Genomic DNA, 27,996 nt, shown 5'->3' on the forward strand with positions numbered 1-27,996 from the left:
TCCTGGGTCAGAGGTCAGACTTGAGACATTAGTGACACTAACAGTTCTCATGTCTGCAGACATGCATCACTGAATAAAAGCCCCCATGATGCTTCCCGAAAGGCCTTTCTTTACAGGATTAAGCCTGGACAAACATCTCTTTATTATCCAGCAAGGCTCCAGCTTCTGCACTGTGTGATGGTGGGGAGACGGAGAATGTTTGAGTCATGACTTCAGGGACCAATGACCGTCTGCCCGGCTGTTACCTCGCCACTTCCACCCAATGAGAGCAAACTCAAATGCCCCTGTGTGCTCCAACCTCCCCCCACACCTAAAACTCCAACATCTTACATCGCCTTAAATATCACCTTTCAAAATCTGGAACAGCGCTTAAGATACGAACACCAAAACAGTGAAGGAGAAGTTTTTCTTTATCTTACTTTTTTTATCTAATAAAGAATTTTGCAAGAACTTCACAGGTAAGGCTTTTATTTACTGGAAGAAGCCATGATAAAAAATGTAATTGGGAAATTTGATATACAGCAGATGTTCAAATAAATAAAAAATAAATGACAACTAAAGATCTTCTTTACAACCTGTGAGCTTCTGTTTGTGTTCTAACTGTTTCTTGCTTTTTTTGTGTGCACATTTTCTGTTTTAAGATGATTTTCAGTAGATTTTTGTTGTTGTATCTGTAACATTTGGTTTCCATGACCACAGCAACTTCTGGTGAATTTAAGTTTCTACTAATCCAGGTTTTCCATCACATGCATCTTAATTATGTCCCGCTACATCATTTCAGTCTTTTATATTTTAGGTTTCACGTTTCAGTTTTTAACAAGTCAATTAGGACAGCAACTGGAGCATATGTGCAACATAGGTTTTTTGTTTTTCTTGTTAAAGCTTCTTTCCATTACTAAAAATGAGGTAAACATATTCAAATACATTATTTTGACAGGATTTGCAGAGAATGGATACACACAGACTATAAGGAGAAAAGGATGGAGGTGATCATTATTCTGCTTGGGCTACATACTGCGATGGGACTGGGGTGAGCAGCATGATAATTCAAATTTGGGAAGTTCAAAGAAGTCTGAATTCAGTCAGTGTGATAGAAGTTACAGTTAAGGTTAATCAATTATATTTTAATTTATAAATACACTTAACAGCTGACGTTGTTCATTGTAATAACCAGTCCCATTGGTCTCTCTTCCTGCAGACAGTGGTGTGAACACACAGTGGAAGACAGAGTGAAACATGTCCTATCTCCACGCCTGCAGCTTGAAGTGAGCTGTTCCGCTGTGTATCAGTACAATATGGACGGATGGAGGCTGGATGTGGACCGGATGCGCAACAAACACGGCGGAGATGACGGAATTGCACTATACTACAGACAGAGTGGCCAGAAGGCATCTTGTTTCTTGTTTAAGTAAGTGAGAAAAAATAAACTCTTGGACTTTATTGAACCAAGGTTTCGTAACTTTCGGTACATATGCCTTTAACTCAGTGATGCATTTTCAACTTTAATCAAACGAAAAATTCCATCCACTAAACCCGTTTTGTTCCTTTTGGGGTCACGGGGCTGCCGAAGCTTAACCTGGCCACTGTTGGGCAAAGGCAGGGTAACACCCTGGACAGGTCGCCAGTGCACACTCACATTCACACCTAGGGACAATTTAGATTCACCAATTAACCTAAGAAGCATTTTTTTGGATGGTGTGAAGAAGCTGGAGTCTACGGAGAAAACCCACACATGCACGGCGAGAATATGGAAACTCCACACAGAAAGGTCCCCCACTGATGATTCTGTGCCTGGTCCCCCAACTGGGACTTAAACCGAGGCCTTGTTGCTGTAAGGCAAGAGCACTAACCACTGCGCCACTGTAATATTTCATATCCGAACCAAAGAAAAGTAGAAGTCTGAACAGACATGGTGGACATAAAACCAAATGTGGTATATATATATATATGTATATATATATTTTTTTTTTCAAAGTGCGTGACTTTTTCTATGTGCATAGGTATCGTTTTGACAGTAATATTACCTTATCAAGGTTCCACACCCCATGTCCTGTAGTCTGACTCAAACTGGAATTTTAATCTTTGAGAAAGAAATGAGATTAAAAAAAATGAACAGACACCTGCAGAAAATGCTGGGTTTTGTTGGTTTGTTGTAATTTTATCAAATATTGAGAACTGATACATTTGCACGAGAGCACAGGTCACTGAAGTCAAATTCTCTGTACATGCACTGTACTTGGCAAATAAAGTGATTATCATTCTTATGCAGTAATAAGTTATGGTTAATTTATTTTTTTCAATCACACATTGCAAAACAAGAAATAAACCCCAAGAGGACATTATCTAAGAAATTTAAGTTATGTTTTCCAGGTTGTGTTTTTGAAATAAAATTTGTAAAGAATGGAATATTTCTTATAAAGTTTAATTTAAAGACAAAGTTTATGAATTAATGAAAACTGCTGTAATTACATCGATATATGTAAATATGCTTGACCCTCAGACCCCCAGAGATGGAAAGCCATGTGGTGAACAGGACTGTAAGGGGGTGTTGTGAGGGTTGGGCTGGACCTCACTGTACTCAGGGTAATGTCACCCCACAAATTAATTTGAATGTTGAAATCTTCCTGCACCTCTCTCTGATCACACCTCTCTGTTCTCTTAGGTGTGAGTTTATATGGTCGGTGTTTCTCCACGTGGAACTGTGAAGAGTTTCCTGGACTACATAACTCCTCACTCATGCCCATTGAAAAATGCTGCAGCACCTTGTGGGGTTTGAGCTGGAAAAATGCTTCCGACCAGACATGCTTGTCATGCACATATAATCTCCTCACAGGTTTGACAATATATTTTTTCTTCTTTAGATTTTCGGTGCGCTCTTTAGGGGTCACTACAGTAAATCATCTGCCTGAGCAATACTGTTTGGTCATTGCCACCTCCACCTTCGCCTACACTATATAACCAAAAGTTTTCACTCACCTTCAGTCTCATATGAACTGATGTGCCATCCCATTCCTAACCCATAGAGTTCAGTATGATGTCAATCCACCTTTTGCAGCTATTACAGATTTAACTCTTTTGGGAAGGCTGTCCACAAGGTTAAGGAGTGTGTTTACAGGAATTTTTGACCATTCTTCCAAAAGCGCTTTGGTGAGGTCACACACTGATGTTGGTGCAGAAGGCCTGGCTCTCAGTCTCCACTCTAACTCATCCCAAAGGTGTTCTATTGGGTTCAGGTCAGGACTTTGTGCAGGCCAGTCCAGTTCATCCACACCAGACTCTGTCATCCGTGTCTTCATGGACTTTGCTTTGTGCACTGGTGCACAGTCATGTTAGAAGAATTAATCTGGTCTCTTGAACAAACACGATATCTGTTTTTCCTCTCCCCATCATGTCAACTCTATGTCCCAAATTCCATCCTTTTCTTTGCTCTCTCTAACTTTCACAAATTCATCCTCTACGTTTTTTGACTTCTTGGACCAACAGTAATCCAATTTCCGTCAGCACCCAGTATTTTAACAGCTTCGGTTTTGGTTGTGAACTTGTGCCACAACCGATCTAGTATGAAAGTTCCATTTGTGAATCGCATTGAATTTCCTTCCTGACACAACCCTCTGCATTTACCCAGACTTGGGGACTTGTACACAAAATCACTGTATTGTTTCCCCTTTGTGTGTGCATCTAAAAAGTTGTTTCAATGATCCAATTATGACTTGAATTAGAATTACACTCGGGTCTTGTTCTCCGAAATTAGAAAGGACATTTAAATAATTTTAATATTTATTCACATACTACATTCTGCAGATGTCAAGACCTTTCATGTGGTGCGCAGTGGACTGCTGGGTACTTCCCGTGCTCCTCGGGCTTCGGGCACCTGCATGTCCTGGGGGGGAGCTCATTATCGCACTTTCGACGGGAAGCACTTTCACTTCCAGGGCAGCTGCACTTACCTACTGGCCTCATCAACCGATGGGACCTGGGCTGTCTACATCAGCACAGTCTGTGACAGAACAGGGGAGTGCAGCAAGGTACTGTCCCCCCTTTGGCCACAGTTGCAATAATCAGTCAGATTTAATCATAAAAAATAAGTGCCATGATAAATCTTTGCGTAAAAATAACTGAAAAAGAAGCTTTTGTGCTTTGCAAAGGCTTGTGGTGTTAAATTTTGCTGTCTGGCTTTTGCTTTCAGGTGCTGAAGATGATGCTGGGTTTGGATTTAATTTCAATTCAACAAAAGAATTTAACCCTGAACAGCATTCCTGTCCCACACGGGAAGCCATTGTTTCAAAATGGTAAACTATTCCCTGATATTGCCACATACACTTTTAATATTGTTATACACACTCACCGGCACTCTATTAGGTACATCTTGCTAGTATCCGGTTGGATCCCTTTTGCCTTCAGAACTGCCCTAATCCTTGGTGGCATAGATTCAACAAGGTACTGGAAATGTTCCTCAGAGAATCTGGTCAATTTTGACATGATAGCATGACACAGTTGCTGCAGATTTGTCAGCTGAACATCCATGATGCCAGTCTCCCCCCCCCCACCAAAGGTGATCTATTAGGTGTAGATCTGGTGACTGTGGAGGCCATTTGATTCCAGTGAACTCTTTATTCATGTTCAATAAACTAGTCTGAGATGTTTCCAGCTTTATGACATGGCCTTATCATGCTGGAAGTGGCCATCAGAAGATGGCCACTGAGAGATGGACACAGTCAGCAACAAAACTCAGATCACTCCTCTGATCTTTGGCACCAACAAGGTATTTCCACCTACAGAACTGCCGCTCACTGGATATTTTCTCTTGTTTGAACCACTCTCTGTAAACCCTAGAGATGGTTGTTGGTGAAAATCCCAGTAGATCAGTATTTATTAAATCTTCAGACCAGCCCGTCTGGCATTACAACCATGCCACCTTCAAAACCACTTCAATCACCTTTCTTCTCCATTCTGATGCTCAGTTTGAACTGCAGCAGATGGTTTTGACCATGTCTACCTGCCTAAATGCATTGAGTTGCTCCCATGTGATTGGCTGATTAGAAATTTGCATAAACGAACAGTTGGACAGGTGTGCCTTAGAAAGTGGCCAGTGAGTGTACATTTAAATCCAATAGATGTGCACAGTCAAACTCTGATACAGTTGAAATATCTAAAGATTGCCATGCTTGTCAAACAATGGTGTTTAAAGAAGGCCGAATTCTTACCTAAGAAAGTTTTGTTTTCTTATGAGAAGCAGACCAAAATATCTGCTGAAATCTCACTCACATACTCAGCAAAAAATTAGTTTAAAAGGGCTATAATTTTTTTGTAGATATTATTATTACTGTTTTTTAATCCATTTTTTCCTGGAGCTTCGGCTCTAGTGTTTTATCAAACCGTGCGCTTTAACCTTAAACAAGGTTTTTTTTGTTTTTTATTAATCTGAATTTGTTAGCGGGTCAAAACTGCTGTGTTTCTTCTCTTTCAGGGATAAGCGTTCATTGGTTAGGGGACTTTGTTTTTGTGGAGAGTGGCCTGGGTGTGAGGCTGAAGTTTGATCTGATCAACACAGTATACCTTACAGTGACAGCTGAACACCTGGCCGCCACCCGAGGTCTCTGCGGAGTTTACAACAACAACCCTGAGGGTGAGACCCCCACCTCCACATATGAGGTGCCGTGTAGGACATAATTCAGAATTAGCATTCACAAACACATATGAAATCTCTCACACACACTAGTGAAATCTCTCACATACACGTGTGAAATCTCTCACATACACATGTGAAAATGCTCTCACATACACATGTGAAAATGCTCTTACACACACTACTGAAAATGCTCTCACATACACATGTGAAATCTCTCACATACACATGTGAAAATGCTCTCACATACACTATCGAAAACGCTCTCACATACACATGTGAAAATGCTCTCACATACACATGTGAAAATGCTCTCACATACACTACTGAAATTTTCGACAGAAACGGAAGGCATTTCAGTAGAAACGGAAGTTGGCTGATTATCGCGAGATAATCATTCGTCTGAATCATTCGAAAATGGCAGCCGGTTGCGCAAGGAAAACCACCGAAACGTGTAAGTATATTAAAAAATATCCAGTATCTGTTGTAAAATATATTTGTAAATACTTAAGATGATGTGTTTAATATGTTATATTCCTCAATCAACAACCTAGATTGTTTTGAAGCTCATCAATTTCAGTAATGCTAAAGCTAACGCTAACGCGAATTAGCGCCGAAGGCTAAAAACAAACGCTAGATATTACATCAAAAAGCAGTGACTTCTAACCGTAGTCACAAGTTATTAACACATGTTTTAAATGTGTTCATATATGTAGGGACAGACGAGGATGAGGAAAATCCGATCCATTTGCGGATGGAGAAAGATAGCCTGTTTGTTTTCAAGCTAGCTCGTGCCAGATGGGTAGAGACACATGATCAGATTTGACTTAATTTTAATAAACGGTTAATCATTGTCGTACTGGGTTAAAGGTTTATGTTAAAGACCCAGAAGAGAGAGGAGGAAAGGGCTAGAAGGGAGGAACAGCGACAGGAGAGTCTGTTAAGTTTACTTGAGTTGAAATTATTGTTCTAAAATGTAATGCAGCCATTGTTTTTCCAATTTGTTTAATAAATGTATGAACAAAAATGAATAATTTACATGTATTATATAAATCTGAGCTATTTTTAACAATCTTAAAAGGATTTTCATATAAATATCAGATGTACATATTTAGAATTTCGTTTTATATGTTAATATTTATTTTTATACATGTTAACAATAATCCTGGTCTTCTAGAGTCATGTGTGTCACAGTTGGAGCTGAAAGGAAAGCAAAGATTTGTCCTTGCAGCCAGACGTGACTCTGCTCGTCCTGCATGTTCCTGGTGTTGTCCTGCTGTGGCTCAACATCTGTGGCTAAGCAGTCGCCTTTGCTGATGCACAGAATGTGCAGAATTGAACTGCAGGCAATGATTTTCATTGCAAAGGTTGGTTTTACTTCCAGTGCCCCCAGAAATATTGCTCTCCTCCTCATCTTTATCATGCCAAATGCTCTCTTCACAACAGGGCGTGTTCTGGAGTGGTTCTGGTTGTAACTGCCTCAATGGCATTCCTCATGGGTTCCCTGTAGGGTGTCAGCAGCATGATGGGATGTGCAATGCAGGGATACCCACCATCACCCAAAAGGATCCTTCAGGTGGGTTTGTTTGATTTACATAAATTGGGCTTTTACGTAGAACCCGTGAATCATGGATTGATCCTGGATTCCCAACAAAAATATCTATAAATTTGGCATTAGAGTCACATACAGCATGCATTTTAATGGAATAAAAAAGCTTCCTGTTAAAATAACAAGCTGCATTTTCTTTTAGGGCCTTTATTCTTATGTGGCAGCCATCAATGCTCCTTGTGACCCTTTGGAAGGAGAAAGACCAAGCGAGCTGCTAAAATCCAGAGGCGACTTATGGTAGTTCATTCCCACTGGGAAGCTGGGTGACCCTGCTCATCAGCTGGAGGATGCGGTCTGCCGTCCTGTGGACAACATCGCTCACGGTGGACCCTGTCATGTCAAAGACTCTGGCTACCACACTGTAAGATGTGCCACACGCCAGCCAGAAAAGAAACACCAGGACGTCAGTCTCCTGTGACCCCCCAGAGTGTGAGGAACCCGAAGCTGATGCTTCAGGACCATCGACCCAGATGCTCGATGGTCCTGCGGGTCAACCGAAAATCCAGACTTGTGTCGGACTGACCGTCAGCGTAAAGGGCCAGGACAGACACCTTTGTGTTGGTAAAGCAGTAGAGACGTGGAAGACCCTGGAAAATGCAACATTAATAATTTCATTGAGGAAATTAAATCACATTTTTTTAATGTTTCTATTTATTTTGATGTCTTACATTTTAGATTATGAAGTATTTATTAATTCTGGAAAATCTCGTGGTTTTTATTTGGCTGGGTTTTTGGATTTTCATTTAAACTTTTAAAAATGAAAGTTTTTGTTTTGTTTTTGTTTAAAACAAGTGATATGGTTTGACTCTGAAAAAAAAATTCTAAACTTTGAACTCACAAGTGTTTCATGTAATTGGACTACACAACTCACTTGAAAAAGAATGTTAAACTCTTACCCAGCAGACTGTGTAACCTTGAGCATGATTAGTAACAAAGTTTAAGTTAAAGTTTAAGTTTAACTAAAAAAAAAGCTTTAAGTTTAACTCACAAGTTATTCTGTCTGGTCAGGGCATCCAGAGGAAATCTTCTGAGATGTCTGCTTGTCCTTGCCGTCCTGTGATGCTGCATATCTGCTCGTTTTCAGTTTGATCTCACGAAAAACGGTTGAATTATTGCCAGGAACACGGACAGATTCATTTTCAAAGCCATTTTCAGTAAGGTGTAAGAAAACTACAGAAGAAAATGCCTCCTTGCAAGAGCCCGTTAATCGTTCAGCGGCACAAAAACAAAATAAATATTGGCATGAAAAAATAACTTGGGGGTTTATTTATGAACAAATACATTAAATCAACACCAAAGTGTTTGTAATTTAATTATTTATAAATCAGTCACGTTTTCCATGATCAGAACACAGCAGATTCATAAATAGTCTTTGTAAAATGTTCATATTTATTATGTTTTTACTCTGACAAATAAGTGTCATTCTCCGCGTTAAATAGGAGTAGTTCGCCTCCAGACCAGGTGGTGGCGGTAATGCGCCACTTTGTTTCCGTGTCAAGCGCGTTATGAACAACACCCAAAAGAAAAAAGTACTGAGCATGGGTGTCTGAATTGCTTTTAAATTCAGAGAACTATATATAGTTCTGCACTATATAGGGTTTTAGTAGTTAGGGATCAGGGCAGGAATTCGGACACAGGTTCATTTCCACTGAAATGCCTTCAGTCGACCAACTTCGTTTCTAACAATAAAGTAAAAAAAAAAGTTGTTTCTACTGAAATGCCTTCCGTTTTTATTGAAATTTTCACATGTGTATGTGAGAGCATTTTGGATAGTGTGTGTGAGAGCATTTTCACATGCGTATGTGAGAGGATTTTCACATGTGTATGTGAGAGCATTTTCAGTAGTGTGTGTGAGAGCATTTTCAGTAGTGTATGTGAGAGCATTTTCAGTAGTGTGTGTGAGAGCATTTTCAGTAGTGTATGTGAGAGCATTTTCAGTAGTGTGTGTGAGAGCATTTGACATGTGTATGTGAGAGCATTTGACATGTGTATGTGAGAGCATTTGACATGTGTATGTGAGAGCATTTGACATGTGTATGTGAGAGCATTTGACATGTGTATGTGAGAGCATTTGACATGTGTATGTGAGAGCATTTCACATGTGTATGTGAGACCATTTTCAGTAGTGTATGTGAGAGCATTTTCAGTAGTGTGTGTGAGAGCATTTGACATGTGTATGTGAGAGCATTTCACATGTGTATGTGAGAGCATTTTCAGTAGTGTGTGTGAGAGCATTTCACATGTGTATGTGAGAGATTTCACATGTGTATGTGAATGAATACATTTTCAGTTGTATGTATACAAGCATTTCACTAGTGTGTGTGAGAGATTTCACATGTGTTTATGAATGCTAATTCTGAATAATGTCCTACACGGCACCTCATATCCACAGACGCACTCACACACATAAGGATGGATTTTTTTTTTTACAAATTCTATTTGGCTGCATGGTGGTGCAGTGGTTAGCTCTCTTGCCTCATAGTGAGAAGGCCCAGATTCAAATCCCAGCTGGGACCCTTCAGTGTGGAGTTTACATGTTCTTCTCATACATGGGTGGGTTTCCTTACACAGACCAAAAACATGCTTTATAGGTTAATTGATGACTCTAAATTGCCCCTAGATGTGCATGTGAGTGTTTGACCCTGCAACAAACTGGCATCCCTTTTCAGGTTCTACCCCACCTTTGCCCAACAGTAGCTGGGTTGTCTCCAGCAACCCTGTGACCCCAAGGGATTCAGTTGTTTTTAAAGATGGGTAGACATTTTTTTGTTTTTAATTTTTGACCTCAGTTGGGGTTCTTCCTTTAGTACAAGACAAAGGTTCTTTCACTTACAGGTTAACATGAAAGTTCCATATTTGCCCTTAAAGCCCAAACCATGCAGTGCTCATGTCTCCAAACCATGTTTTTTTTCAGGATGCATTGCACTAAATCTACTTGCTCAGCAGAGACCTGATGGTAGTTGGATCAGGATTATGTAAAAAAAAAAAAGACGGACAGTCCATCAATTGATGTTAAGATATTTTGAAACTCATAACAGGCTCTACCCCTTGTAACCCTAAACATAATTAGAGTAGAGCAAGGTAATATTGTTTCACTGCTGCATTTAAACATCCATTTGTTATCTTCTACTGCTCTTCCTGCTCTGCCCAGACTTCAAGCTGTTCCAAGTTCAGCCAAATAACAGAGTCCCTCCAGCCTATCAGAAGTCTTTCCTTCATTTAGGAGGACATGCTCCTCAAGAAGAGGAGGTATTTGGAACAAATGTACACGGCACCTCAGCTGGCCCCCTGCTGAAACAAGCTCCTCACTCTTTCAAGGAAATTTATTTTGGCCACTTGCAATCATAGATGTTAATTTGGTCAATATTCTTAGCGTATGACCATTTTTCACTTGGAGGAGTTCTCCTCTCCCCCTCAGAAATGTTTTCTGAGCAAGAACCAAGGTTTCAGACTTCGAGGTGCCAATGTCCTTTCAAGATGGCACCTAACACATATGCTAGTGTTAATTGCAGACTTCAGTTCTGCCTTCGATACAGTTCAGCCAGCAATACTGGTTAAAAAGCTGATGGAAATGAACGTAAATCTAGACATGGTTAAATGGTTTTCTTCACTGTTGACTGATAGAATACAAGTAAGGCTCAATGGCCCACTTTCAAAAGTGTTATGTTATGACACCAAGATACCACAAGGGGCAGTGAGTTCACCCGTATTCTTAACACTTTATACTAACGGTTACAAAAGCAGCCATGGCCAAAACAAACTTATAAGTTTTCTGATGACACAATTATTGTCAGTCTCCTATCTGCTGCAGATAACCCATCAATTTATTTTGATGAGATCAAACATTTTAAAAAATGGTGTGAGGATAATAATCTATTCTTGAACACAACAAAAACCAAATAGATCATATTTGAGCCAAAATGTGTCACTCTACATAAACCTTTAGTAATTTTATATCAGGCAGATTGAAGTTGTAAACTCTATTAAATATTTGGGTGTCTGCATTGATAACCAGCTAAAATGGACTGTTCATGTAGACTATCTTTGTGGAAAACTTGCCCAAAGACTTCACTTTTTGAGAGGGCTGAGGCTGTTTGGTGTCAGTTCCAAGATACTGATCACCTTTTACAATACTGTACTGGAAAGCCTAGTGAGATACGCAATGGGAGCGTGGTTTAGGGCACTAAGTGTCAAAGATAAAACTAAACTTTACAAGCTACTCAACTTAGCTCTCAAGGTCTGTGGTTGTAGGGACCATCGAACATTGCAAGTCACATATGAGGAAACAACAAGTAAGCTGGCAAAGAAAATAATAAACGTCCCAGGTCACTTTATGTTCCCTGAATTTGAGCTTTTAGAACAGTCAAACACAAAACTAATTGTTACAGATTTTCATTTATTCCAGAAGCAGTTACGCTGCTGAACGAGATCTGATTAGTTCTTTTTTTAGAAGGAAATCTTTGTAGAGCAGTTGTCCTAGATAACAAAATCGGTGTTCTTCAAACTTGGTTTAAGGAACATAATTATATATATGTATTTATATAATGCATTTTACTGGAATTATTTTCAGCAATGTGGTTTCAAGGTTTCAATTAGATATTCTATTATTCTAGTTTATAACTTTCATGGTCAGGTCTGGGGGAAATTCTGTATACTGCGGTGTTCAATTATTTATTATGTACTTGTTTTATGTAGTTTTATTATTCTCACTGTATGTATGCAATGTGTGAATGATGTTGTACAGTTAAGCAGCTCTGTGGCCCAGAACAAATTTCCTCTCTGAGGACAATAAAGTTTACTTAATCTTACCTTAAGATGCTTCAAACTTGACTAAAAATCCCCACATTCAACTCAAGATCCTGGTTTGACAAAGACAGCAGGAGAACACTATTAGCCGGAAGCCGGAATAGAATTCCACGGTTCGGTTCCCTTTGACCATGGCTGAGCCAAGAAATTCTGTTCCAAAAGTTATTAAAGTCCCACTCCGATCATCCTTTGATCTATTTTCAAAGTGTTCTCAGTCGTCTTTTAATTATGGTGATGCTGTTTTAAAATCAAAATCAAAAAATCTGTGTTGTTTCTAGGACATAGTTTCTGTTTCAGGAGTTGGAAATTTGCTTCTGAGTTGTGGATGGGACTGTTGTTGCTGAGTAAGCCTGCCACAACTTCCCATCCTCCATTTGATTACTCTCTCTCCCGCTAGCTTACAGCCCCTCACACCTCAACCTAATATTAGCGGTGACACAGATATGCTGAGCTATATTAGAGCTATCCAGCCGTACAGTTTTGAATCAGATATTAGCTCAGGGCTGCACGGTGGCGCAGTGGTTAGCGCTCTTGCCTCACAGCAAGAAGGCCCCGGGTTCAAGTCCCAGCTGGGGGACAAGAAAAACACAACATCAATGGGGGACCTTTTTGTGTGGGGTTTGCATGTTCTCCCCGTGCATGCGTGGGTTTTCTCCGGGATCTCCGGCTTCCTCCCACCATCCAAAAACATGCTACATAGGTTGATTGGCAATTCTAAATTGTCCATAGGTGTGAGTGTGAGAGCAAATGGATGTGTGATTGAGGATATTCCACCCTGCGACAGACTGGCGACCAGTCCAGGGTATCCCTTGCCTATGCCCAAGTGGCCGGGATAGGCTCCGGCAACCCCGTGACCCTGAAAGGGAATAAACAGTCAAAAAGATGAATCAATATCAGCTCAGATGAGGAACACAAAGACGTACATGGATCTATTTGTCTGTTGGTGAATGCATCAGAATGGAGCGGAGCAGGGAACTTGTGGCCCACCCGTTGTACCACCCGAGTCACTGCTACGAGTTTTTCAAATGACATTTTTTTATTTTCTTCTGATTCCAATTGGTTTGAATAAAGAAATACTCAGAAATGTCAATGTAACAGTTCTTGGTTTTTCTTTTTATAAAGATGTCTGTAAGCATATTTTTTTTACATACATTTTTTGATGAGTGCGAATATATTTTTTTTGTCTCACTTTCATAGATGACTTCAGAACAGTGGATGGAACTGTTTCTCCATATGCTGCCAGTTTTGGTAACTCCTGGAGAGTCGCTGATCACACTAACGAAGTACGACACATCTTTTACTTCTATTGAAGTTTGAATTGTGTGCCTTTATGTGTATTATGGATGTAAATATCAACATTTTAACATTCAGATTAACCTACAATCTCGGTTTAGGAGATAATTTTGTTTCTAATTAATTGGAGTTTGTGGTTTTTATGTTGTTAAGTCTTTAGAATATCATTCTAGAGTTGCATTTTTAAGAAGAAGCATCATTAACTGAGACTGTGTCATGGCTCCAACAGGACTGCAGTGATGCTGCTGAGCTGGGCCACAGCTGTGATATAGTAGAAGACCTCACTTTGCGCAGACAAGCAGAGTCAGTGTGTCACCAGCTGCTGGAGAATCCTTTCACACACTGCCACTTCCGGGTCAGACTACCATTTTATTTGATCACAATAAACACAAAGAATTGCAGGATTTAACAATAAACTTGAACATTTTATACCTATTTAAACCATTATTTAGTAGAAAGTGACTAAAATAAAACTAGGGAAAGAAGAGACTATTGTTGAAAATAGTTTTAGTAAAGAAAACAGAGACAGAAACAATAATTATAGTAGATTTTTTAGGCCTCGGCAATCATTGAGCAACAAGACATTTAACCCTCTAGTCTATGTTGACACAAGCAGGTGGAAAACTTGATTTTAATTTGTTATCAGGTAAGAACAGCAGGATTGTTGGTGTTGTCTTACAGGTGGACCCAGCAGCCTACATAGACACCTGTCTCTATCTCTACTGCAGCCTGCCTACCAGAGAGAGGGACGGCGGGGCGTGTGATACCCTGGCCACTTATGCACGGGAATGTGCCCAACAACACATCATCATAATGTGGAGGACACCAAGTCTTTGTGGTAAAACCAGCAGCATGAACAGAATGAGTTTTTTCAGCACAGTAGGACTTTCTTTTTGATTATAGTAAATGATGGAATGCATTTTTTTAGCATAATTAAAACTTGAGGATACCATAAACTTGTGTAGAGGCAACATGTCTGACATTTTTTACCTATCAACATTATTTGTAAATATACGTTTCTGAGAAATAGAGTTATCACAATAATACTAACATGTTTGCAGACAACATAAATTTTGTTGACCATCACAATATCATAGTGGGTAGCCCTCTCTTTGTGGAGTTTGCATGTTTCATTGTGCCTGTGTGGATTTTCTCCTGCTTCCTCCCACAGTCCAGAAACATGTTTTTTAGGTCAATTGCTGACAGTAAATTGCCTCTAGGAGTGTGTGTGAGTGGATGGCCCCTAAACAGGTTGATGACCTGTTCAGGGTGTACTTCGCCTTCGCCCAATAGTAGCTTTGTTGGCTCCTGTAACTGTGACCCCAAAGGGGATTAAGCGGGTTAAAAAAATTGGACGGATACATTTTATCTAGCCAAGATTGCTTTAAATTTTAAATTTGTCGGGCACTTTAAATAAAGACTGGGACTGGGATTTTTAAGTGTGACTGTAGGACACCAGTTTTTGATGAAAAATACATTAGTTTTCTTTGGACGAGTGTGTTCTATGTTCCTCTCAACAGTCCTGGTGAGCCATGCTTATTAGTTTTTTTTGGCTGAAATAACCCATGACAAGCCACACTTGGCCTGTAAGTGGAACTTTAAAAACCCTCCGTCATAAGCGAAACAATCAGGACCCCAACATATAGAGATTAACACACCAGCATTACCTTTCAGAAACATAGAAATCAATGATAATTATGTGTCCTGCAAAAAATTAAACACAAAAAGAAAAATAAATGAGACCAACCAAAAGGTGATGTTAAGGATCTTCAATATGCTTACCAAAAGGATCAAATGAGAACCTATAAAATACATTTTAAAAATATTATTGGCACAATTAAAGAAACCACACTAAAACAAGAAAGAAAGTCCATTAGATGAATTGCCTCACATAAAAACTAAGCCTGTTATCATCTCCTAATGACCTACTAACCATTGCTTAAAACCCTGAAGCACAGATAAGCTGGTCGAACAAATTTAGGCCAGGTACGCAAAGCAGGTCACAGTGTGGAAGGAGGAGCTCACAATTGCAAAGCAGTTTTGGAAATGACTGAAGCATAACAAAAACCTTTCATAGAGAAAAACCACTAAGAACACGATGGAACAAATCAAATCTAATCATGCAAGGGGAAACATTGTTAAAGTCTCGATCTGCTTTTTGAAACACTCAACCAGGGCAGGGGAACTTCAGGCCTCCCTGTTTTCCACATGTGATTGCTCTACTCACAGCTGATTACCTGGAGGTTCAGTACAGTAGAGCAATGTATGTTGAAAAACAAGCATGAATGCAGCTAATATTTCTCCTTCTTGCTCTAAACTGAGACAGCCACAACCAAGGAGGGGGTGGGGGCAGGGTTAAGACCAAACACAAGCCGGACTAGGTCAAGCAAAGTTTTAGAGCAAAGGTCTTGTTTTGCAGTGTAGGGGACCAAAAGATCTGTACTACTGGCCCTGTGCATGCAATGCTCCTAAAGTTAGCTGAAGCTGTCAAACCTGACTGGGAGACAATGAAGCACTAATACATTTGGGGGAAGGATTGTTTCTCTTGGGGATTCTGCATGATTTGTTTCAGTGTTTTGGACAATCTGGAGTCAATTCAGGATAAATCCAGAGTCATAAGAGTCAAGGTGAGATGAACAGGCGAAAAAATCAAAACTTCGCTGAAAAGACAAGAGGGAAGTTGGACATAAAATAAACTATTACGCTCATACGCTTAGGACATTGACTAAAAAAACAAAACATAATAATTATTGTGCTGATTAACCAGGAAACCCAGTACGATATAAACCAAACTGGAAACAGTTAGTCAAATAGGAAGGACAGAAAAAAGGGAAAAATAACAAAACCAAAGACGCATTTGTTTGTATGTTAAGAAAAAGGAACTGTGATATCTGTAAATGTTGTGTAGGTCTGTCAATAAGGGAAATCAGGAGTTCTCATTAAAACAAATCACATATATATAAAACAGCTGATTGCTTGAACCATTTTACATATAATATCATTAAAAAATGTACAACAAATCCATGTTGAAATAATAGGTGACTGTAGATCCACATCACATTTACAATCTCTGAGATACAGCAATAAAGTCTAATTAAAATCTAATTTAATCTAATTTGTCTGGACTTTCCTTTGTCTTTCCAGGTCGGGTCTGTCCCAGAGGACAGGTGTTTTCAGACTGCGTGTCCTCTTGTCCACCCAGCTGTGCCTCACCGCATCCCCCAGGACCTGCTGCAACCATGGCCCAGTGCAGGGAGGAGTGCGTGGGGGGCTGCGAATGTCCACCAGGTCTCTTTCTTCACCAGGGCACCTGTCTAAAAGCAGAAGACTGTCCTTGTTTCCACCGAAGACTCACCTATCAGCCAGGGGACAGCATACAACAGCGATGTAACACTTGGTGAGAAACCTTAGTTTATTACTTCCTCTTTTTAGGAGGCTGGAGATTCTCTTTCTGACTCTCTGTCTCCTCTTACCATTCCAGTGTGTGCAGATCAGGTCAGTGGCAGTGCACAGGTGAAAGGTGTGCAGGGCAGTGCACTCTGGTTGGAGCCTTGCAGGTGACCACTTTTGACAAAAAGAAATATTCTCTGCAAGGAGGAGACTGTGCCTTCATCGCAGTGAAGGTATGACAGATTAAAAATAGTTTATGCAGTAAAAACCTGTTCATGTCTCATATTAATGGTGTTAATCAGTGGCCTCCAATGTCCTATGGACTGGTGCCAGTGGGACAGTTGGTACCAGGTCTCAGATAAAAAAAAAAAAAGACCTACGGACCTACATCCTACATTTTTTACATTTAATTTATAATATGATTGGAAAACTGCTGCATTTTTCCCACCATATCCGACTCATTCCTGTCAAACATCCATCCGCAACTTCCTTAAACCGGCTGCTCCGACCGTTTAATCGAAACCCCCAAGGTGGCACACTTAACAAAAAAAAAAAAAAAACATTTGGAAAGTATCTTTTAGCACAAAAGATCCAGAGAGGAAATAGAAGAACCTTTGACTTTAAAGAAAAAAAGAAAGCTGTATTTAAGCAAGAGTCTTTACTCAAAATAGGGATTTACTTTTAAAGGTTTCTGTTGAACAAGTCCCTAATGTAAGTTGATGTCAATAGATGTTGTGTTAATGCTTTTGTGGTCAGGACTTTGTAGACAGGAAGCTGGTGGTGACCATGCGCTGTGGGGAGTGTTCAACAGGTGGACCCCAACAGGGATGTCTGAAGGAGGTATCGATTACTGCTTTGAGTACTACAGTCACCATCACAGACACTGGTAAGTTAGCAGACTACGCCATTAAAAGTGGTCAAATGGTATTCCCCTTAGAAAACTAGGTTATGGGGTGTTTTTGGCAACTGCAGAAAGGCAAATTTTAAATCTCACCAATGGATTCAGGTGGTGACATGTCAACTACAACCAAAATTCAGCTTGTTGGTTTGTCTCCAGCTGCAATTTGTCTAGACTGATACTTCATAAATGGGCTTTTTGGTGCCAGCCAACAGCTGGTGAACCTCCGTTTTGGCTACAGTCCTCAATAGACAATGCCTGTCCATTATTTTGATGCTTGTCATGTAATCGCTCTAATAATACAGCATTAGTTTTTACCTTCTTCCTGTTGCCAAATTACTCTGCACCCACCACTATGTGCATTGGTTCTTGGCTCTGCCCCAGCAAAGCATTATGGTCCATGTAAGGAACTTAAGCTGGTCTAAGTCCAAGCTTTTTTTTTTTTTTTAAATAGATTTTATAGATTCCCCTGACTCTCAAATTGCATAACTATCAATCAATAAATATGACCAATACATTTTATTTTTGTTCTTTATAAAGCTGTTTTATACTTACACGTTTACTTGTATATTTTCCTGTGCTTTTATGTACATAAATGTAAAGCTGTAGAATATTTCGGATTTTGGATTTTTTTTCAGTACTTTAACCTAAATCTTTTCTAAAATCATTGCACTAATATCCTATGAGCAAACCTAAACTTCCGATTGGTCTCACCTGCTGTTTCTTTCATGTAATGTAGCAAAATCTGTTTCCAGCGTTACAGGAATGCAAAACCTTACTGATTTACATTCACATTTTCAGCCTACTACATGGGTTTTTTTTATCGAAGAATTTTAAGAGATAAAATTTGAAATGTTGCTGATAACAAAACTGTTATTTGGACTGAGTTTTATTCCAATTACTTAAATGTGTCCACAATATCGTAAATGATTTGAGCTGATCTTTTTCCTTGTAAGGCACAGTGACTGTGAATGGCGTGAGACAGACACTGCCCGTGGTGTCAAGTGACCTGGCTGTCCACAGAGCCTCTTCTTCATTCATCCTTGTCCAGACCTTTGGAGCTCTGGTACTTTGGCACCTAGATGGACCCTTTGCTCTCATCCATTTGCAGCCTGGCTTAGCCCACAAGGTGCCTTTGTTTGAGTTTACATTTTTATGAACAGACTTCATCACCAAAACTAGAACTAAACTAAACCTCATGACTCAGTGGTTTGCAGTTTATTGATTTTAATATTAGATATTTGTCAATGGCAACATTAACGAAGATGTAATGGAAGATCATGTTGTGTTGACAGCTGCCTTCAGGCCATCTGCATTATTAGGTCTGATGACTCTCAACTTCCTCTTGACAGCAGTCCACAGATTTTCTACCAGGTTTAGGTTAGACACCTCTTTTTTGTTTAATCAAGCATACTACCATGGTGATTGAACCAGCTTTTGGTTTCTTTGCCAAGTCCTGTCAGAAAATCAAACCAGCAGCTTGTCATCAGGGGAAAGCACAAAGAACTTGAACTTCATGATGAATTGGTGCACTAGGGAAGACCAGGACCCACAGGAGAGGCTTGGGGTATGTCCGAATTCTTACCCTAACCCCTATATAGTACACTATATAGTGCATTCGCCATTTTGTAGTGCTGTCCAAATCTACAATTCCAAAAATCGAGTGCCCTGAAAATTTACCAGAAGTTTCTGCGAAAAACCAGTGACCATCGATGCTCACTAGATCGGCAAATATAGACCACATTACATTGCCTCAGAACGTTTTTTACCCCAAAAATGTATTTACATTTATTTTTTTGATAAACCATCAACCATCAATTCATTAATAATCGTTGCAAAACTGTCATGATCGCTAGGCGGGACAGACCCAGACGCTGGAACCCCGAAGGAACCACAGGAGAATGATAAGGTAAGTTAAAGAGTTTATTTTCCTGGATGAGGATCCGAGAGTGAAGTATGTTGAAGTAGCTCTGGTGACGTGAAGTTACGGCGTGGTTAACGGGAGTCTTGGCTGGGAGTCGTGGCGTGGCTGGAGGTCTTGACGTGGCTGGGAATCGTGGCGTGGCTGGAGGTCTTGACGTGGCTGGGAATCGTGGCTTGGCTGGAGTGGTGGCGTGGCTGAGAATCGTGGCTTGGCTGGAGCGTGGCATGGATCAGGCTACTCTTGGGGAAGTGTAACTCAGGTGAACACTTGTGGTCAATAGTCCTGTTGACGAGGCATAGGACTAACATTAGCGAGGAGCAAAATTACACAAGCAAGACAAAGGTACAAGAGACCAGACTAAGCACCATAAGGGGCAACAAACTGGCGATGAATGCTGGAGCTGGATCTCCTTAAGTAGGCTGGTAGGTGATAAGGTGAGTGTTCACAGCTGGTCCAAATCAGGAAGCAGAGCAGAAAACGGGCGGGGGAGGAGAGACTACCAGAGGCACAATGAAAGACCCCCGCTCATTTTAATTAGATTTTCACTTTGTGAAATCAATGACGTCATATCCGCCGTTAAAAAAAAAGAAAAAAAGTTCCTAGCATGGTGTCCAAATTGCTTTTTAAAATCACGGCACTACATAGTGCCGCACCATTTAGTTTTTTTAGTAGTTTGGGGTTAGGGTGAGAATTCGGACACAACCTGGGTCTTTTTTTTTGCCTTGGGGTCCCCCTGGTAGCACTGAAGGAATTTTCTATGAACCCTGCTCTGGATAAGAAGAAGACGGATAAAGAGTTAAACTGGTCATAATTATTAAAATTTGGGGAAATAAAGTCTTAAAGTATTTAGAACTAAGTGTAAACATTTTTTTTTATTGAAAATACAAATGTCACTTTTTCAATTTAGAACTGAAAAAGACTAGTGATCTGTTCAGGGTGTACAGTACCCTGCCTCCGCCCAACAGTATCAACCTCGTGACCCCAAAAGGGATTCAGCGCGATATTAAGATAGAATGCATAGATAGACTTTTTCTATTTACTGAATAAAATATTGAACTTTTTCATATACAAACATTTTTTGAGATGTCTCTTTAAGTGTCAGTTTAGATCAACTACTCTTCTCTCCGGCTAGGTTGTTGAGCTCTGACTCTGTCAAACAGCAAAGTGTAACATTAATTGGATGTATATATATATTTTTTATTTTGTGGCTGATGTGTTTAAGGTTCATGGTCTGTGTGGTACACTGACATGGAGCCAGCATGATGACTTCACTACACCAGAAGGAGATGTGGAGATGAGTGTTTCTGCATTTGCAGAGAAATTCATCAGTCAACCCTGTACTCTGCCAAAAGCAGCTCCTTCTGACCCATGCTCCACCTACACCCAGAGAATATCCTATGCAGAAAGAGTGTGCTCTGTGATACACAACCCCGTCTTCCAGGTCAGAGTGTTGACAAAAGTGCATGTTTTTTTCCCCTCACTCACTTCTAAATCAAAATGTTCACACTTTACTCTAACAGAAGTGTCACGATGTGGTTGAGAAGGAGCCATATTTTCGTCTGTGTCTGTCAGAAGTGTGTGCCTGTGCTCTGCAGAGGTCCTGTCACTGCACTGTACTCACTGCCTACGCCCAGCACTGCGCCCAAGAGGGGGTTCAAGTCCACTGGCGTAACCAAACTTTCTGCCGTAAGTAATAACCAATTGGATCATTGGATTTTCCAAAAAGTGCATTGTAATCGCACAGCAAAAGGTACAAGAAAAGAAATGGGTGATCTGTGGGTAAGAAAAAGTGTAGCCTACATAGTCAACACAGTATTTGGGTAAAGCAGTGACTGACTGGGGTTTGAATGATAGTAGGTAAAATAGGTCATGTCCAAAGGTACTAGCTAGCGGGTTTTCATCACGGTTAGGTCTTTTTCCGCAGGAGATCTCAAAGGGCAAAGAGAACTTCCTGGAAAAAGTACAAAGTACCGTATTTTCCACACTATAAGGCAAACTACGGTGGCCCCAACACTAAAAAAATTAACTCACAACATGAAACAATTAACTTACAACACGAAATAATAACTTACAACACGAAATAATAACTCACAACATGAAACAATAACTGACAACACAACACAATAACTCACAACACAACACTATAACTCACAACACAACACTATAACTCACAACACAAAACAATAACTCACAACACAAAACAATAACTCACAACACAATAACTCTCACACAACACTTTAACCCACAACACAACATTTTAACACACAACCTGACACTTTAATATATACAATAAAACAAGAGGTATATACAATAAAAACAGAGATAAAGTGTTGTGTTTTGAGTTAAAATGTTGTGTTGTGGGTTGAAGTGTTGTGTGAGAGTTATTGTGTTGTGAGTTTTTGTTTCATGTTGTGAGTTAATGTGTTGTGACATTGTTTCGTGTTATGAGTTATTGTTTTGTGTTGTGAGTTAATTGTTTTGTGTTGTAAGTTAATTCTTTTAGTGTTGTGATGAATTGTAGTGTGTTATTTTGTGTCGTGTTGCAAAATCTAAAGTGTGGTGATGTGACCCTTCTGGGCCACCGTACGAACCAGATTATAAAGCGCATCATCAACGAATGGCCTGTTTTCTAATTTATGCCATATACAGTGTAAGGTGCACTGAACTGTTTGACACATCAAGCGCGACAAGAGTCAGAGATGAGTCTGTCAGTTGGTAGACTTTTAACTGCATCCACAGTGACTCTTGACCGGTTACAAGTTAGCATATTTACAATATGTGTAACTCCCAACATTGATTGCAGCACAGAAAAAAATGATAGACTGGTCCTGCTAAAACAAACATTACTGTGAATACACTAAGTCGCAACTTTGTTAGTAATGTGTAAAAAAAAAAACAGTCTGACACCACTGCGCATTAGCTGCATTAGCATTTTCACAAAAACACCCAACAAAACATTTGACAGAGGTCCTGTACATCTCAAAATCGCTTCAACAACAGTAAACACAGCCAGGATTAATCCATGCGTTCTGTCAATTTTATGAAAGAAAAGAGGCTTATAAGTGCATCTTATAGTGCGGAAAATACGGTAACCTGTAACTTTTTTAACATTGAGAATTGCAAGTAGCGCTACATGCGCCATTTTCCACCGAATACAAGCAAAATGATAAAAACAAATCCACCAGCTTTCATCCAAGATCTAGTATTCAATACACAAAATGAATCAACTTACAGAAAACTGTTCTAAAACTGTCAGGAAGGAAAAAGTTGAGTCATTCTGGCAGCATGAAGCAGTGCGGTTAGAAATGTTTTAATCAACTAGCCCTACAGCAAACAAAGGCACAATGCCCCTTACCCAAGAGAGGAAAGTTATCCAAACTAGCTATTTCTTCCACATTCAGGAATTTCTTCTGCCTAAAATCGTCGTCCCACCCCCATGTCCGTTTCTACTTTCTGTCTCCGCAGCGGTCCAGTGCTCTGGAGGTCAGGTGTTTCGGGAGTGCGGTCGCACCTGCGGTTTCTCCTGTTTTGACTGGCAACACGGCTGGCTTTGCAATGACAGCAGTGGAGAAATAGGTCAAAGAGTTTGCGTTCCTGGTTGCCAGTGTCCAACGGGACTTGTGCAGGACCATTTGGGGCAGTGTGTGCCTGTTTCTTTGTGTCCTTGTGTGCAAGACGACAAAATCTATTCACCTGGGACAATACTTCAAAACAACTGTAACACCTGGTAAGATTTACATTATTAAAAATGAGATACAATATTATAGCTCCTATCCAGCTTCTCATAACAACAAGCATTACTAGCTGGTAGAAGTCACACAAAATGTTATTTTAACTTATGTAAAGTGCAATCAAAATCCTCTTCTTCACTTTTTATATACCAATTATTTTACAATAAGGAATGTTTTTGGTGTCAAATGTAAAATACTGTGATAAAGGTCCATGTGCAAATGCTTTTTTCCAAACATTATTGTATTCGTTTTATTATCTGACCTCTTGAACACATGCTTTGAACACAAACATATCGGCCTTTCAAAGAAAGAAGCAATGAGACAGGTCAGGATGAAATACTAGAAAAAAAAACTCTAAATTGTTATCTGTAGAAAGTCCAAAAGCCAAGTCTGTAATGATATGGAGTAACAACAGTAAAGCTGATTTATGTCTTTGATAAAAAACAACAACAATAAAGGCTCTGTTTGGCGCACCACTGGCTAACTGACTTTACTGGATGTCATTTTAACAGAAAACTATAAAAAATGTTCTTTTTAATAGAATGTTTCATGCCATTTTACTCACAAAATAACAAAGAAATGTGTTATTTGACTGTAATGTATAGTCCAATGCAGCTTTAATGAATCATCTAATCATCTAAAACCCTAAAAGATTTTCTGTTGGTATTGTTAAAATCTATGCCAAAATTACTTTAAATGGCCTATATCATACTATTCTTAAGCCTTATATAGTAAACAATATGCATGTATATGATAATCTTTGGCACAAATGCACTTATGCATTCAGACTAACACATGAAACATTTCATTCAGTCACGCAAACTATTCGTGCAAAGGTTAGCTAACACCTGAAGTAAGACGACTCAATCTCGTAGGCTCCACCTCTCAATTACAGGGTTGACCAATTGAAATAAAAAAAACCTTCAAGAAATCGTGCCCTTTTTGTCTGCAGTGTTGATAATTTCTAAAATGTTGCTTTTAGCATTAGCTCTAAACCAACTACAAGAAATTCAGGTACATCTCAATTAATTACGATTTTGTTAAAAAAATGTACCTATTTACTTCAGTTTCTTCAAATCTGGATCTCAGAAAATAGCAATCGGAAACATAACAAAACATCAAACAAAAAAAGAACAAAACAGAATACAATGGAAATTACAAAAAAAAAGAAATATTCTTTAAATTTGATAAACAAAAGAGAGAGATGTTGGTTGGGATCCTTTCTCCATAAATGATTGCAGGGTTGTAGCTTTGCATGAAATTGATTTGTCTTTGGTAGTGCTGGGAGTTAAAGGTGACCGGGTTACACTGGAGTCAGCCTTCATGTTCATGATTCCTGTGCGGTTTTGGTCAGGTGAGCTTGTTGGTCAGTCACAGGCATTGTACATGTTTTCTAAACCAGAAACGTGTCTCTTGAGTCTGTAATATTTAACTTTTTCACGGTATTGCAAATTTTTCTTGTGAAGTTTAACCATCAAAACCAGTGAAATTTATTTGTGTTTGTGTGCAAACAATGTCCATTTTGTTTCCAAAATTACCAAAACAAAATCAACTTTATAAATATTGAATGGTGTATTACGATACCTTCTCACTTGTACAGGACTTCTAAGGAGTGTTTTTTTGTGGCAAAAGAGCTCTGATGAAATCTTTCTATGATCCTGCGCTTTGAAACAGGATAGGTTGATTTCATTGAATTTCTTCCCCACATAATCATCTGGTGATCTTGGCTCTTAACGAGCATGCATATAACTGATATACAACTGCAATAACTCTCATTAAATGTGAGAGTGGCTGCTTATCATATAGATTTGTGAGTTCAATATTGATATTTATCATTCTATTATATAGTCTTATATTCATTATAATGTTCTAACATGATTAAGCTTTTTAGATTTAAATAGCTTTGATTTAAGATCTTATAGGTGCTGTCAATCAGGTGCTTGATTGACAGCACCTATAAGAAGGTATCCAAACTAGGCTGTGCAGGTCAGAGCATGATCAAATTGATATTTGGATGGTTCTACTAGCTTCTTGCAAGCATGCATCAATTTATTTTCATTTTAGAGTGTTAATCAGTCCTGGTGTTGGCACTTTTGTCACTAGAGCGCGTTTTATTTGATAATGTTGTGTTTCATAGATGAATTTCACTAAATTGCTTTTATTTTTTCTGCATTCCAGCGTGTGTAAGCACGGAGCCTTTAACTGTACTCAAGAGCACTGCAAGAGTGTGCAGCAGTGTCCAGGCTCTTTGGTCTACTCCCCACGTTCCTGCATGCTCACCTGTTCCAGTCTGGACCATCAGGGACAACAGCAGAGCTCCAGTGTCACCAAACCAAGCTGCAGAGAGCCATTGTCTGGCTGCGTCTGTCCTCAGGGAACTTTCTTCCATGTACGTAAGAAAAAATCTTTATGCATCTAATTGATTAATCTACAATATAATTTGTAGGTGTGGTGGCACATCACCTGGCAAAGTTTGAAATTTCACGTGTTATTTTTACAATGAACTTGGTTCTCATTGTTTTAATTAAATAGCGTGGGTCCATCTTCAACTGAATTTGTACACACAACCTCATTTTCACCTCTTAAGATGATGCGACCCAATCAAAATGTCACACAATAAATCAATAGTAAGGACCAATAGGGAGTAATAAAACTTTTAAAAGGGCAAACTGTTAAAACATTTTCCGATTATGTCACGTCTTGTATGCTAACCAATAATAACTGATTTACAATTAGGTTTTCCCTCTATTCAAATTTTTTCTGTTTTTGCAAATTATGAAAAATGAATGAAACGTTAAAACAGGAAATGTAAAATAAGAAACAAGAATTTAAGTCATGGTCAGAAAATAACACTAAACTAGACAGTGAAAAATGAAATGTATATTTCCAGTAAAAGTGCTGTGTTGATTTGTCGTACAAAGGATGATGTTACATTGAATTTTCCTGCTTTTAAACTTTCTGATTCTGAGCTTCATGTCTGTCACAAAGTGAAATGTCTTGGGCATACAGTATCATCAATGATAAACTTACAGAGGATGATGATATCCACAGACAACAGTGCATTTTATATGCTCCGGCAAACATGTTTACACTCAGGTTTTATTCGTGTTCTGACAATCTTAAAATTATTCTATTCAAAACTTACTGCACAGCATTATATACTACCCATCTGTGGACCAACTATAGGGCATCCAGCAGGAGGCTGCAGGTAGCCTATAATGATGCCCAAAATATTTTATTACAGCAGCAATAGTGATGCAGTTTGTTTGTTGGTAGAAGAGTTAATAACCTCCAAGCTTTATTGAGAGATTTTATCTATGGTTTTATTTATTCTCCTAACGCCTAAAATAACAACACCATTGAGTTGATTTGATTTGATAATCGACAATAGTTTAGTTTTTTTTTTTTTTAGTTTATAACACTTGGTAATTTTATGTCATTGTTTTTATACTTGAGCCATCAAAAATGCTTTTATTTTTATTTTCCCGCCTTGCCCACCCGTATTTTGAAGTGTCCTTGGGCAAGACACTGGACCCCACCTTGCCTATGGTGGAAGGTTGGCGCCAGTGTTCAGCTGCGGAGGTAGGTGTAGGTACCAAAACTGTTCGGCCTGCAAAAAGTGTTCGGGGGCCTGCGAGTAATGATGACATCATACTATTTGATTGGCTGTACGTTGGTCCGATGACGTGTCAGATAGTGATTAGTCCGGACAAATTACAATACAACCGTCGAAAAACAAGTAGTGAGTTCGGTTGTAAACAAACAAAGCTCAGGCATAGAACAAGATGATCTTCTATAGGAGCTATAATTATTGTTATGATTAGTATTTAGTGCTTGTTTACTTATAGTTTTTTAAATCTGTGCGGCCAGTGCTTTAATATTGGCAGAACGGACTTGGAAGAAGGTTAGGATTAGGTTAATATGTGCTAAAAACATTTAGCTGCGGATGAACTTAAACTGACACAACAACAACCTTTTTTTTGTCTGGACCCGACTGGTAACACAAATTCACATGACTGTTTGGACGGCTTCTCAGGACTGTTCATTCAAGAGCAGCTTCTGTTAGCGCACACACCGTCCCAAAGCCGCTTCTCTGCTTGGAGACGCAAATCTCCCGGGAGACACGGTTCTCCTTAATCCGGCAGCTTGCTCACGCAGAACAGCCGAACGGACTGCGGTCCGAAGCCTTCTCTGAACAACACACTATAACAAAACACCTCCCCTGCCTGTGAACACGAAGCTACGAGACTCTGATCAGAGACACGTTTCGCTCATGTGGAGCAGCTGGTTCATTCTAACAACCACAGATCTTTTTACAAAGTGTGCTGTAGTAAAATCTCTCTATAAACATTACAAAGAATACTGTCAGACACAAATTATGAAGGTTAAGAACTTTAGGTTACAAAAGGAAACGTGAAATGAAAATATGTAGAGCCCGGCCAGATATTGACGCCACTTGGTTGGTCCAAGTGGGGTTACTGTAGTGTGACATCATCATTAGTGTCAGGCCACCAAACCCTTGTTGCAGGCCAAACAGTTTTTGTACCTACACCGGGATCAGTGTGTGAATGGGACTGTGACTGTAAAGCACTTCGGGCCTTCGAGGAAGGTAGAAAAGCGCTATACAAGTGTACGCCATTTACCATAATCAATTTAAAAAATGTTTTTCATAAAGCCCCGTCAACAGTTGTATTTACAGTTAAAATTTATTTTCAACTG

At 39.4% G+C, this 27,996-nt stretch overlaps 1 protein-coding gene and 1 long non-coding RNA gene across 2 annotated transcripts in view; both read left to right on the plus strand.

Annotated features, from left to right (window-relative positions):
• Positions 1 to 323: 323 nt before the first annotated feature.
• Positions 324 to 27,996, plus strand: part of sspo (SCO-spondin) — a 148,275-nt gene continuing 120,602 nt past the window's right edge. Inside the window, exons 1-19 of the mRNA XM_078938284.1 lie at positions 324 to 458; positions 938 to 1,030; positions 1,199 to 1,408; positions 2,501 to 2,583; positions 2,663 to 2,833; positions 3,802 to 4,025; positions 4,187 to 4,289; positions 5,468 to 5,626; positions 13,239 to 13,324; positions 13,564 to 13,689; positions 14,016 to 14,172; positions 16,479 to 16,731; positions 16,816 to 16,957; positions 17,481 to 17,610; positions 18,579 to 18,751; positions 20,769 to 20,987; positions 21,067 to 21,232; positions 23,012 to 23,273; positions 25,456 to 25,666. Of these exons, the coding sequence (XP_078794410.1) occupies positions 981 to 1,030; positions 1,199 to 1,408; positions 2,501 to 2,583; positions 2,663 to 2,833; positions 3,802 to 4,025; positions 4,187 to 4,289; positions 5,468 to 5,626; positions 13,239 to 13,324; positions 13,564 to 13,689; positions 14,016 to 14,172; positions 16,479 to 16,731; positions 16,816 to 16,957; positions 17,481 to 17,610; positions 18,579 to 18,751; positions 20,769 to 20,987; positions 21,067 to 21,232; positions 23,012 to 23,273; positions 25,456 to 25,666 (2,925 nt within the window). The 5' untranslated portion in view covers positions 324 to 458; positions 938 to 980. The remainder of the gene's footprint in view (positions 459 to 937; positions 1,031 to 1,198; positions 1,409 to 2,500; positions 2,584 to 2,662; positions 2,834 to 3,801; positions 4,026 to 4,186; positions 4,290 to 5,467; positions 5,627 to 13,238; positions 13,325 to 13,563; positions 13,690 to 14,015; positions 14,173 to 16,478; positions 16,732 to 16,815; positions 16,958 to 17,480; positions 17,611 to 18,578; positions 18,752 to 20,768; positions 20,988 to 21,066; positions 21,233 to 23,011; positions 23,274 to 25,455; positions 25,667 to 27,996) is intronic.
• Positions 6,831 to 7,593, plus strand: LOC144988173 (uncharacterized). The gene is made up of 3 exons (XR_013652008.1): positions 6,831 to 6,993; positions 7,073 to 7,202; positions 7,378 to 7,593. It is a non-coding gene; the product is annotated as an uncharacterized LOC144988173 (long non-coding RNA).

The sequence above is a fragment of the Oryzias latipes genome, chromosome 20 (genome assembly GCF_053564925.1).
Source record: "Oryzias latipes strain Hd-rR chromosome 20, Olatipes_Hd-rR_3.1".
Classification (NCBI taxonomy): Eukaryota; Metazoa; Chordata; class Actinopteri; order Beloniformes; family Adrianichthyidae; genus Oryzias; species Oryzias latipes.